This window comes from Rhinolophus sinicus, chromosome 1, assembly GCF_057876585.1.
Source record: "Rhinolophus sinicus isolate RSI-liver-muscle chromosome 1, RSI-T2T, whole genome shotgun sequence".
In the NCBI taxonomy this organism is placed as follows: Eukaryota; Metazoa; Chordata; class Mammalia; order Chiroptera; family Rhinolophidae; genus Rhinolophus; species Rhinolophus sinicus.
This window is the reverse complement of record NC_142501.1, coordinates 26,347,443-26,360,718: the sequence shown is the minus strand read 5'-3', so window position 1 is coordinate 26,360,718 and position 13,276 is coordinate 26,347,443. Positions and strand designations below refer to the sequence as shown.

General features: G+C 35.9%; 2 protein-coding genes across 13 annotated transcripts in view; both read left to right on the top strand.

Annotated features, from left to right (window-relative positions):
* The window catches only part of LOC109440324 (C-type lectin domain family 4 member A-like), a 39,292-nt gene extending 29,358 nt beyond the window's left edge, over window positions 1-9,934 (top strand). For all 12 annotated transcript variants that reach the window (XM_074326093.2, XM_074326091.2, XM_074326097.2 and 9 more), the window contains 3 exons: window positions 7,365-7,516; window positions 8,592-8,707; window positions 9,729-9,934. In XM_074326093.2, the coding sequence (XP_074182194.2) occupies window positions 7,365-7,516; window positions 8,592-8,707; window positions 9,729-9,870 (410 nt within the window). In that variant the 3' untranslated portion in view covers window positions 9,871-9,934. The remainder of the gene's footprint in view (window positions 1-7,364; window positions 7,517-8,591; window positions 8,708-9,728) is intronic.
* The window catches only part of LOC141570143 (C-type lectin domain family 4 member A-like), a 72,055-nt gene that overhangs the window by 13,262 nt on the left and 45,517 nt on the right, over window positions 1-13,276 (top strand). The gene's annotated exons all lie outside the window — the stretch shown is intronic.

Genomic DNA, 13,276 nt, shown 5'->3' with positions numbered 1-13,276 from the left:
CAGAAGTACCATTTTCATCACATTATATCATATTTTCATCACATTATATTCTATCAACATGATTTTTGACAATTGATGTTGACTTTGATCACACGGCTGAGGTAATGTTTGTCGTATTTCTCCAGTATGAAGTTATTTTCCACCCCCCTTTTCATGATGTACTCTTTGGAGAGAAGTTGCTGCATGCAGCCCACAATTAAGTATTGAGGAATTATCCTTCCTGTCCTTTAAGGTGGAGCATTGTATCAGTCTGCTTGGGCTGCCATAACAAAATATAGGTATCCCCCGCTTTTCAGGAGTTTTCATTTTGCCACTTCACTTATACAAAAGACCTAAATTAGTACCTGTTTTTGTTAACCAAAGAATCTGAAGAGGATTTTCACTTTTACAGAACAAAGCAAAAAGCAAGCAAAGCAGTTACTGTTTGTTTTGCAGCAAGCTGTTAACAGAGACAGCACACACCTGAGCAGCAAGAGTGGCCCCGCCAAGCTCTTTCCCAGGCAACTGCACTCAGCATCTCAGCATCAAGCTGCCACAGCTTTGATCTGTGTCTGTGAGCTTTGGAGCTTTATCTTGATTTATTTTGTGTGTCCATTAGCAACAAGATGTGTCCTAAGTTATCAGAAAAGCCTGAGAGGTTATGTTTTGGGTCTGAGGAGCTATGGCTCCTGTTCTTGAAGACCGGTATTAGAAACCAAGCTCTGCACACTAGGTATGCTCATTGCTACTGGGGTATCATTTCTTTTAGGCCTTCTCAGCTGATAGAGCAAAAAAATATATATGTGTGTACTGACCTGTGTCTATACAGATATCTATGAATATTTCTACATGTAACTATCTGTACCTATAATAAGTTAAACATCAGTTTTTACTGATGTCTCCAACTCTAATCCATTATCACATGGATCATTCTAGTCTACACCCCTTGATATCTTTAAGGGACAAATCTGGTTCTCACCATTGCCCAATACATTTACTTAATTATTCAATTCCAAGTAACACAGATAATAGTATCAGAATCAGAAACTCATATCACCATGAGAAACAACTTTATATCTAGAATACAGAGCTTAGGCGCATTTTATTTTGTCTTTTATAGACTCCATTTCCAAAGTTACTTAGGTCATCACCTCACACCCCATCCACTTCAGTGTGGTTGTTTCCTACACTTGTAATACAGTTAGATTCTATTGTCACAGTCTTCATTCTTTCGTGGGATCCCCTGACCTCCTAAATGAATTTTTAAAATTTGCATACAATAAATATGCAAAGTTCTATGGATTTTTGGCAAATACATAATGTCATATATTCATTATTACAGTATCACACAGAATAGTTTCAGTGGTCTAAAAATTTCCTGTGCTCCTTCCTTCTTTCCAAACTCTTAGTAATCACAGAAATATTTACTTTCTCTATACTTTTGCCTTTTTCAGAATGCCTTAGCTTAGAATTATACAGTACGTAGTAAATTTATAGTGGCTTATTTTACTTAGCAATATGCATTTAAGGGTCCTCTATGTCTTTTCACAACTAAATAGTTCATTTAAAAATCACTGAATACTATTCCTTTGTAGGTATACCAAAGTTTGTTTATCCTAAAGGACGTCTTGATTGCTTCCAGTTTTTGATGCTTATAAATAAAGCTGCTGTAAACATTTGCATATAGATTTTATGTGGACATAAGTTTTCAACTCAATTAGGTTAATACCACCTAGAGGATATTTTGCTGAGTGGTAGTAAGTCAGACAGCAAAAGACAAATGTCATATGATTTCACTTATAAGTGGAATCTAAAGAACAAAATAAATAACAGATGAAACAGAAACAAACTTATAGATACAGAGAACATTTTGACGGTGGCCCGATGGGAGTGGGGTTGGGTGTGGGTGAAAAAGGGAAAAGATTAAGAAGTAGAAATTGGTTGTTACAAAGCAGGCATGGGGATATGGGATATAGCATAAGGAAAATAGTCAGTAGTATGGTAATAACGATGTATGGTGTCCAGAACCCGCTGGCTTCACTAGTGAATTCTACCAAACATTCCAGTAGGATCTAATACCTGTCCTACTCAAAATCTTCCCAAAAACTGAAGAAGAGACAATACTGCCTAACTCATTTTATGAGGCCAACATTACCCTGATACCAAAACCTGGTAAGGATAACACACAAAAAGGAAATTACAGACCAGTATCTCTGATGAATACAGAGGCAAAAATCCTAAAAAAAAAATTCTAGCAAATCGAATATAGCAATGCATTAAAAACAGTATACATCACGATGAGGTGGAGTTAATCCCAGGGGCACAAGGATGAACCACATAAAAAAAATAAAGGATAAAAATAATGTGATTATATTGATAGATACAGAAAAAGCATTTGACAAGATACAACATTCATTTATGATTAAAACACTTAATGAAATGGAAAATACCTTAACAAAATACAGGCCTACATGACAAACCCTCAGCTAATATAATTAATGGTGAAAAACTGAAGTTCTATGTTTAGGGACATGACAGGCCTGTCCCCTATCACCATTGCTTTTCAACATAGTATTAGAAGTCCTAGCCAGAGCAATCAGGCAAGAGAAAGAAATAAAAGGCATCTGAATTGGGAATGAAGGAGTTAAATTGTCACTTTCTGCAGATGACATGATGCTATATATAGAAAACCCTAAAGACCACCAAAACTATTAGAAACCATAAACGAATACAGTACAGTTGCTGCCTACAAAATTAATGTACAAAAATCTGTTGCATTCCTGTATACTAACAATGAAGTCTAAGAATAAGAAAACAAACAAACAACAACAACAACAAAAAGCCCCGAAAACCAATTCCTTTTGCAATTGAAACAAAAAGAATAAAATACCTAGGAATAAACTTAACGAAGGATATGAAAGACCTATACACTGAAAACTGTAAGACATTTTTAAAAGAAAGGGAAGAAGACACAAAGAAGTAGAAAGATATTTCATGTTCATGGATTGGAAGAATCAACATAGTTAAAATGGCCATATTACCCAAAGCAATATACAGATTTAATGCAATCCCTATCAAAATCCCAGTAGCATTTTTTAAAGAAATAGAATAAAAAGTCATCAGATTTGTATGGAAGCACAAAAGACCCTGAATAGCTAAAGCAATCCTAAGAAAAAAGAATAATGCTGGAAATATCACAATCCCTGACTTCAGTTTGTATCATGTTTCCCCAAAAATAAGACCGGGTCTCATATTAATTTTTGCTCTATAAGATGCATTCGGGCGTATTATCAGGGGATGTCTTATTTTTTCATGTACAACAATTTACTTTTATTCAAATATAGTCATGTTGTTTTCTTCTGGAACATCGTCATAACATTCTAAATACGTCCGTCTGGCTGACAATCTTAACTGGGGCTTATTTTCGGAGTAGGTCTTATTTTCAGGGAAACACGGTACTATAGAGCAACAATAATCAAAACTGTATGGTATTGGCAGAAAAACAGACACACAGATCAATGGAATAGAATCGAAATCCCAGAAATAAAACCACATAAATATGGCAAGATAATTTTAGACAAAGGAGCCAGAAACATATGGTGGAGAAAGATAGCCTCTTCAATAAATGGTGCTGGGAGAATTGGAAAGCTACATGCAAAAGAATGAAACTAGGTTGCTGTCTGTCACCGTGTACCAAAATTAACTCAAAATGGATCAAAGACCTAAACATAAGACCTGAAACAATAAACTGCATAGAAGAAAACATAGGTACTAAACTTATGGACCTTGGGTTCAAAGAGGATTTTATGAATTTGACCTCAAAGGCAATGGAAGTAAAAGCTAAAATAAATGAATGGGACTATATCAAACAAGAAAACTTTTGCACAGCAAAAGAAACCATTGACATAAGGAGGCAACCAACTGAATGGGAGAAGATTTTTGCAAATTACGCCTCACATAAAGGGCTAATATCCAAAATACATAAGGAACTCATACAACTCAACAACAAAAAACAAAGAATCCAATTAAAAAACAGGCAGAGGACCTGAATAGACATTCCTCCAAAGAGGACATACAGATGGCCAATAGACATATGAAAAAATGCTCAATATCACTAATCATCAGAGAAATGCAAATAAAAACCATAATGAGATGTCACCTCACACCAGTTAGAATGGTTATCATCAACAAGGAAAATGATAACAAGTGTTGGAGAGGCTGTGGAGAAAACCCTCATTCACTGTTGGTGGGAATGCAGATTGGTGCAGCCACAATGGAAGGCAGTGTGGAGGTTCCTCAAAAAATTAAGAATAGAATTACCATATGACTCAGCAATCCCTCTCCTGGGCATCTACCCCAAAAATCTGGAAACCACATAGTGTTGGAAGTCCTTGCAAGAGCAATCAGGCAAGAGAAAGAAATAAAAGGCATCCAAATTGGGAATGAAGAAGTTAAATTATCACTCTTTGCAGATGACATGATGCTATATATAGAAAACCCTAAAGACTCCACCAAAAAGCTATTAGAAACAATCAACGAATACAGTAAAGTTGCTGGCTACAAAATCAACGCACAAAAGTCCATTGCCTTCCTATATACTAACAATGAAATCTCAGAAAAAGAAATACAAAAAACAATTCCTTTTGCAATTGCACCAAAAGAATAAAATACCTAGGAATAAACTTAACCAAGGATGTGAAAGACCTATATGCTGAAAACATAAGACATTTTTGAAAGAAATTGAAGAAGACACAAAGAAATGGAAAGACATTCCGTGCTCATGGATTGGAAGAATCAACATAGTTAAAATGGCCATATTACCCAAAGCAATATGCAGATTCAATGCAATCCCCATCAAAATCCCAATGGCATATTTTAAAGAAATAGAACAAAAAATCATCAGATTTGTTTGGAACCACAAAAGACCCCGAATAGCCAAAGCAATCTTAAGGAAAAAGAACAATAATGGAGATATCACACTTCCTGACTTTGGCTCATACTACAGGGCTACAATAATGAAAACAGCATGGTATTGGCAGAAAAACAGACACATAGACCAATGGAATAGAATTGAGAACCCAGAAATAAAACCACATAAATATGGACAGATAATTTTTGACAAAGAAGCTAAATACATGCAATGGAGCAAAGACAGCCTCTTCAATAAATGGTGCTGGGAGAATTGGATAGCCACGTGCAAAAGAATGAAACTGGACTGCTATTTGTCACCATGTACCAAAGTTAATTCAAAATGGATCAAAGACTTAAGCATAAGACCTGACACAATAAACTGCATAGAAGAAAACATAGGTACTAAACTTATAGACCTTGGATTCAAAGAGCATTTTATGAACTTGACTCCAAAGGCAATGGAAGTAAAAGCTAAAATAAACGAATGGGACTATATGAAACTTAAAAGCTTCTGCACAGCAAAAGAAACCATTGACAAAATAAAGAGGCCACCAACTGAATGGGAGAAGATTTTTGCAAACAGTGCCTCCGATAAGGGGCTAGTATCCAGAATATACAAGGAACTCATGAACTCAACAACAAAAAAACAAACAACCCAATTGAAAAATGGGCAGAGGACTTGAAGAGACATTTCTCCAAAGAGGACATACAAATGGCAAATAGACATATGAAAAAATGCTCAACGTCACTAATCATCAGAGAAATGCAAATCAAAACCACAATGAGATATCACCTCACCCCAGTCAGAATGGCTATCATCAACAAGACAAATAGTAACAAATGTTGGAGAGGCTGTGGAGAAAAAGGAACCCTCATACACTGTTGGTGGGAATGCAGACTGGTGCAGCCGTTATGAAAGGCAGTGTGGAGGTTCCTCAAAAAATTACGAATAGAATTGCCATATGACCCAGCAATCCCTCTCCTGGGTATCTACCCAAAAAATCTGAAAACATTTAGAGATAAAGACACGTGTGCTCCAATGTTCATTGCAGCTTTGTTTACGGTGGCCAAGACATGGAAAGAACCAAAATGCCCTTCGATAGATGAATGGATAAAGAAGTTGTGGTATATATACACAATGGAATACTATTCGGCGGTAAGAAAAGATGATATAGGAACATTTGTGACAACATGGATGGATCTTGAGAGAGTAATGCTGAGCGAAATAAATCAGACAGAAAAAGCAGAGAACCATGTGATTTCACTGATATGTGGTATATAAACCAAAAGCAACAAAAGAACAAGACAAACAAATGAGAAACAGAAACTCATAGACACAGACAATGGTTTGGTGGTTGCCAGAGGGTAAGGGGGTGGGGGGTGGGGGGTGGGAGATGTGGGTAAGAGGGATTGAATATATGGTGATGGAAGGAGAACTGACTCTGGGTGATGAACACACAATGGGATTTATAGATGATGTAATACAGAATTGCACACCTGAAATCTATGTAATTTTACTAACAATTGTCACCCCAATAAATTTAATAAAAAAAAAATCTGGAAACCTTTATCTGTAAAGATATATGTGCTCTGATGTTCATTACAGCTTTATTTATAGTGGCCAGACATGGAAACAACCAATAGATGATTGAATAAAGAAGATGTGGTATATATACCACAATGGAATACTACTCTGCCATAAGGAAATGAAACAGTGTCATTTGCGACAACATGGATGGATCTTGAGATTATTGTGCTAAGAGAAATAAATCAGACAGAAAAAGTCAAGAACCATATGATTTCACTGACATATGGGATATAAAACCGAAAGCAACAAAAGAGCAAGACAAACAAATAGGGAAACAAAAACTCAGACACAGACAATAGTTTAGTGGTTACCAGAGGGTAAGGGGGGAGGGAGATGGTATAAGAGGGTAAATGGGGTAAAATATATGGTGATGAAGAGAACTGACTCTGGGTGTTGAGCATTCAACATAGATGATGTATTACGGCACTGTACACCTGAAACCTATATAACTTTACTAACCATTGTCTCCCCAATAAACTTTTTAAAAAAGTCTGATAATTCTAATATTTCTGTTGTATTGCCATGTATTTGTTTTCTTCTTCTTTTATATTAATGTTGAGAACATTTTGGTGTTTGGTATAATGAGTGATTTTCCTCTGAAACCTAGATGTTTCTGTATAATGTTCTGAGTGTCTGGATCTTATTTAACCCTGTTTTAGCTGGCTTTTCCTGATAGCACTATGGCAAGAGAAAGGGGGCCCTGCTTTGTTACTGCTTGTTGTAGGTAGACTTGACCTTTACACCTGATGAACGGAGGCTCCTTGTTACCTCTGGACGCAGACGGGAGTTCCGGTTTCCATGGGACCCCCCTTAGTCCTTAATTTTAACACACACTTTGTGAATTACTTTTCTTATATTGTACCTATATGGCCTTATGTCACTACAGAGAAAGACTGGAGCTGCTGCCCAAAGGATTGGAAGTCATTTAGTTTGAATTGCTACTTCATCTCTACTAAAGACGAAAATTGGAATGAGAGTGAGAAGAACTGCTCAGGAATGCAGGCTCACCTTCTAGTGATCAACACCAAGGCTGAGCAGGTACTTTCTAATAAATAATGAAGTCAGGAATTTTGTCTGGGTTTTGTACACCTTTTGGCTAGGGAGAACATCTTTCATTGTTTTGGGATATTGGCACTGTGGCAAAAGACTTTAAAATAGATAGGAAAGGTCGCTTAAGCCTTTACATTCCACACCTCATTCCTGCTTCCATGAAACTGATCTCCCTCAAAATAAATGGGGACATTTAAAACATAATATGTGGGGGTTGAAAGGAAGAATCAAATTATTTCAGCCTGAAATATCAGTTTATTATTGCAACATGTAAATATTTTATAAATGACAGTTTAACAGAGAAGGGGTATTAGGTCAAATAGGGAAATAAAGTTCAATCAGGAAGAATCACCATCAACAATCAGAAATGAAGCAAAAGAATCTGAGGTTGAGAAAGGAAAATAACTTAATCTGCAAATGTTTTCTCGTGCATAACTTTGAAGTATATCATCTCTTAGTGAAGAAAAGAAGCGAAGTGAGTCTGAGATGAGAATTCTCTATGATCATGGATAGAAATTGCTTCCATATGTATTGAACGTTGCTATACTCTGAATGTTTGTGTCCCGTCCAATTCATATGTTGAAATTCTGATTCCCAAAGGTGATGGTATTAGGAAGTGGGGCCTTCACGAGGTGCTTAGGTCATGAGCACCAATAAATTGCATTAGTGTTCTTGTCAAAAAGACCCCAAATTGCTACATCGCTTTTCCACTATGTGAGGACACAGCCAGAAGGTGCCAGACTTGCCCCACCATGCTAGTACCCTGATCTGGGATTCCAGCCTTCAGAACTGTGAGAAATAGATTTCTGTTGTTTATAAGCCACCCAGTCTGTGGTATTTTGTTATAGGAGCCCAAGTAGATTAAGACAAATATCATGCTCACAAGTGATGTTTACGTGTGGTCCTGCACTGCACAGCCAGAGAAGGCCTAGGATCCTGGGCAGGGCCTCCATGTGTTTGTTCCTGCATCTTCTCCTTTCCTTCTCTTCTCCCTAAAGCCATAAAGAAATCAATTGAACGTGAATACTCTAAAGGCTGTCACTGCTTTCTTTTCTTCCTTCAGGAATTTATCACTGGGAACCTGGAACAAAACAGGGCTTATTTTGTGGGGTTGTCAGACCCAGAGGGGACAAGACACTGGCAATGGGTTGATCAGACACCATACAATCGAAGTGCCACGTGAGTATAGAATTCGATAAAGGAATCCTGTGTCTTGGATCATGAGGAATTTAGGGTGTCCCAACTATCAATGCCAACTGTCAGATATTAAAATAAAATAGCTCACCTCTTCTTTAACTCTTGGGCACTATGTTAAATAATTTTATTTATTATCTACTTTAATCACAAAGAATTCTATGAGGCACACATTATTTTTCTCACTGTAGAGCTGAGAAAGCTGAGTTTAGATACCTCAGTGAATATTACCCAGTGGTGGTGTCAGTGGTCCTTAAACCAGGTCTATCTGATTCCAAAGTCTGTGCTTTTAACCAGTACATTTATATTTCTAAATATAACTAATATTTATGTCTGTAATGATTATAACCAATTGACAATATTCTCTCATAAAGCAAATAAGCTAAATTCTCATAGTTTTATAATATCTCGTATTTATGAAGGTATTTTAAAAATCTTAAGTACTTTAGAACATTTTAGTACATTACTGCCTTTGGTCCTTAGGTGTAATATATAGGGGTATTGCTTTATTCTTTGTTTTTTAGATATGTATGAGGAAAATTAAAATCCTTGTGCAAGATAGCAGGAATAGTAGCAGATTCAGAGATTTTAGGTACTTCTTTAGACTCCAAAAGCAGTACATTTTTTTAAAAAAAGAAAAGGAAACAAACTACATTGATTGATACTTGGAACCAGGGACCAAGGTAAAACCTTGTCATCATTAAAGGAGCAGTGGCAGTCCCTAGGAACAGGGCGTACAGATAGACACATAGAAGGGAGCCTCCGGAATATCTACTGTGAAAGTGTTTATGCCCTAATATAACACAGTGCTGGATGGTGTAGGCTTAGTTTTCAAGGGAAATGTCAGAGACACAGATGGAGAAAACATTGCATGAGAAGTAGGAAAGGAATGATTTGGGCATATCTGCCTTGACTTTCACAAAGTTAAACCCCAGTTTTCTCCCTCATAGTCTCTAACCCTTCTCACTATTTGAAGACACATCCTCATCCTTTTTTCCCCTTTCAGACTCTGGCACCAAGGTGAACCCAGTCATCCTGATGAGCGTTGTGCTTCTCTGAATGCTCGTCAGCAGAGATGGGGCTTGAATGATATCCCCTGTGATCTACCTCTAAGATCAATTTGCGAGATGATGAAGATCTACTTCTGAATGAAAATTCTCCGTGAACATGTGGTTGAATTGGTGTCCACCATTAAAGAGAGAGCTAATTTGCTTTTTGTTTTTATTTTTTTTAAACTTTTTTTTTTCAATTGGGGAATTTTGGGGGACAGTGTGTTTTTCTAGGGCCCAACAGCTCCAAGTCAAGTCTTTGTCCTTCAACCTAGTTGTGGAAGGCGCAGCTCAGCTCCAGGTCCAGACCCCGTTTTCAATCTTAGTTGCAGGGTCCGTAGTTTACCATCCCTGTGGGAATTGAACTGGCAACCTTGTTGTTAAGAGCTCAAGCTCTAACCAACTGAGCCACCCGCCACCCCTAATTTGTTTTTTAAATTTCATGTATAAGCTTGTATAAGTGATTTCCATAGAATTTTCCAGTTAGCTGTCACCTAGTCCACCTATGATAAAATCAGTGTACACATTCACTTATTTATTCATTAATAAAATGAAAATATACTGAGCATTTTCCATGTGCAGACACATACTGGAGAGCCTACCTGCAGACAAACAGAGGAAGCATGAGCCTCCATCCCAATTTTGGTCTAATTGCTAAGGGGTTGGATACTGATATAATGATATGATGTAGATTTTTCTCTTTATGGGTTGGTCAAAAGAAAATAATACTGAATATTACATTCCATTTCTCAGAGAGATTTATTATTTTCACTGAAAGCAAACTATGTAGCAGTTGGAATATAATATACCTCAGTGTAAGATAAGTTCCAGCTTTGGTCCAGTGGGCTCTTGGGCTTCTTAACATTCTCTGTTTGGTCTTGGATTGTCATTTAACATCAGAGTACAGCCATAGGCTAATCAGAGATTGAGTATTGGATATTTAGAATTATAGTTATTACTGGTGTGAAAAAGAATATAAACAGAGCCACTTTAAAAAGGGAGTTGGAGTTGCCATCCCAGAGGAAGTGCCTTGCATGTCTTACTCCTCCTTTGGGATGTTAAAACTTGGCAAAATAACCTTTGAACTGGACTTAAAGGAGCACTGTATCCCAAACAACTGTTTGCAAGGATAACAAAAAAAGCTGATATTATGACTACCTGGCTGAAAATTAAAGACATTCTTTAGAATTATCATTACTATGTTAGTCTTTCTGCACCTATAGAAATCCCTTCCTTCTATTCATGTAATTGTTTCCCTCACCTTTCTCATAAATACACCTCGTCTTCAACTTATAGTTGGAACACTATTTGGGTTTCTGCCTGAATCATAGCTTTTGGATCTCAAATGCTTGTTGCCTCTCACTTTGGCCTTTTACTTTTAGGTTAACACTGGTGAGTTGATACAGGTTTATATTCATCAGGTGTTTTGATACATTTTTTTCTTTAGTTAAGTTTTATGGTTTCTATGTATGGTTTGCCACTCAAAAGGTCCTCTGGTGTATTTGTAGTCCCCTTTTTAAAAAAGTTCTTACAGATCATTTTTTTCTATAACAATATAAAATATATCATATTTGCAATAAAGCCTGTAATTCATTGCTTTAGTATAGTAGTTATAATTGATCATGATAAAGCTAATTCTCACCATGGTTATCTCAATATGATCTGAGGTCATGCCCTGATTTTTTGATACAACTGAGTAATTACATTTGCCACTCACTTCCCAACAATATCTAAAGTTTAGTTATTTTTATACAGGTCCGATCATATTTATTGTATATGGAATTTACCAGTTTATTTCCCAGAGAGCAACTTACATAATAATTCTGGGGAAACTTTATTTATAGTGAGATTTTCCCATTATTATTATATTTCAATCATCTGGGAGTGGATTGTAGGAAGGGCAACGAGAACTACATTATTAAATGCCTTTGATTGTCAGAATAGATGTGCTTAAAATGGAGTGAAAAGGAGAATGGTAACATTAGTCAGTGCTGGAACTTTTCTCCTCTCTACACATTACATTTATGAATGTGGTTCAGAGCCTATTTTAAAATATTTTCCCTAGAGCACCATTAAATCGAGATTGTATATAGTAGGTTTTATGTAATTTTGTGTTTAGAGAGTGACATTTAAGTGAAGAATCATCCAGCTGAGTTCCAATCAATGGACAGAATTGTGAAAAATAACAAAACAGTTGTTTTAAGCCACTAAGTTTTGCTTATATTCAACAATACTGATATATAACTGAGACACCTTCAAATTACATCAGTTTGAACCAAGATTCTGCAAAATAATGAAACATATTCAAACACAAAAGATTAGTAACAATTTACTAATCTAAAAAGGTTAGTAACAATTTAATAATCAAAGTAGATTAATTTTACCATCACTGAGTAAAATGCAAAATATCATTTAATTCCTATTCTCGTATAGTGGGCATATTATATTATATAAATTGTATTTTTATTCCTTTAACCGTACCTTTCACAGAGCAGAAGTTTTTAATTTTAATGAATTTCAACTTACCCATTTGTTTCCTTGTATTATACTTTTGGTGTTGTATCTAAAAACTAATTGCCAAACCCAAGCCACCTAGATTTCCTCCCATGTCATATTGAAGAAGTTTTGCAGTTTTGTTTATACTTTTAGGTCTGTACCTCATTTTGAGTTAATTTTTGTGAAGGTATAAGGTGTATGTCTAGATGCATTTCTGCATGTGTGTTTCTAGTTGTTCTAGCATCATTTGTTAAAAAGACTATGCTTTTTCCATTGGAGTGTCTTGTCAAAGATCGGTTAACTATATTTGTGTGTGTGTCTATTCTCGGTTTTCAGTTCTGTTCTATTGATTTCTTTGTCTCTTCTTTCACCAATAAAGCACTGTCTTGATTACTGTAATTTTGTAGTAAGACTTAAATGTTAAGTAGTGTCAGTTTTCTATTAATAACTTTGTACTTCTTCAATATTGTGTTAGCTCTTCTGGATCTTTTGCTTCCCCCTATGAACTTTAGAATCAATGTTGATATTCACCTTGCTGATATTTTGATTGGGATTGTATTGAATCTATAGACCAAGGTGGGAAATCTGACATCTTAATAATACAGAGTTTTTCTATCCAAGAGCATGAAATATCTTTCCATTTATTTAGATCTTTGATTCCTTTCTTCAGAGTTCTGTAGTTTTTCTCATATAGATCTTGTACATATTTTGTTAGATTTATACCTACCTATTCTTTTTTTTTTCTTTGATGTTAATGTAAATGGTGTTTTAAGTTTTAAATTGCAATTACTCATTGCTGGATTATAGGAAAGCAGCTGACTTTTGTATATTAATCCTGTATCCTACCTTACCAGAAGTAAGTTACAAGTTCCAGGAGTTTCTTTTGTCAATTTTTTGGTTTCTTTCTATATAGACAATCATGTCAACTATGAACAAAAACAGTTTTATTTCTTCAGTCTCAATCTATATACACCTTTTCTTTTGGCATTAGCTAGGACTTTCAGTAAGA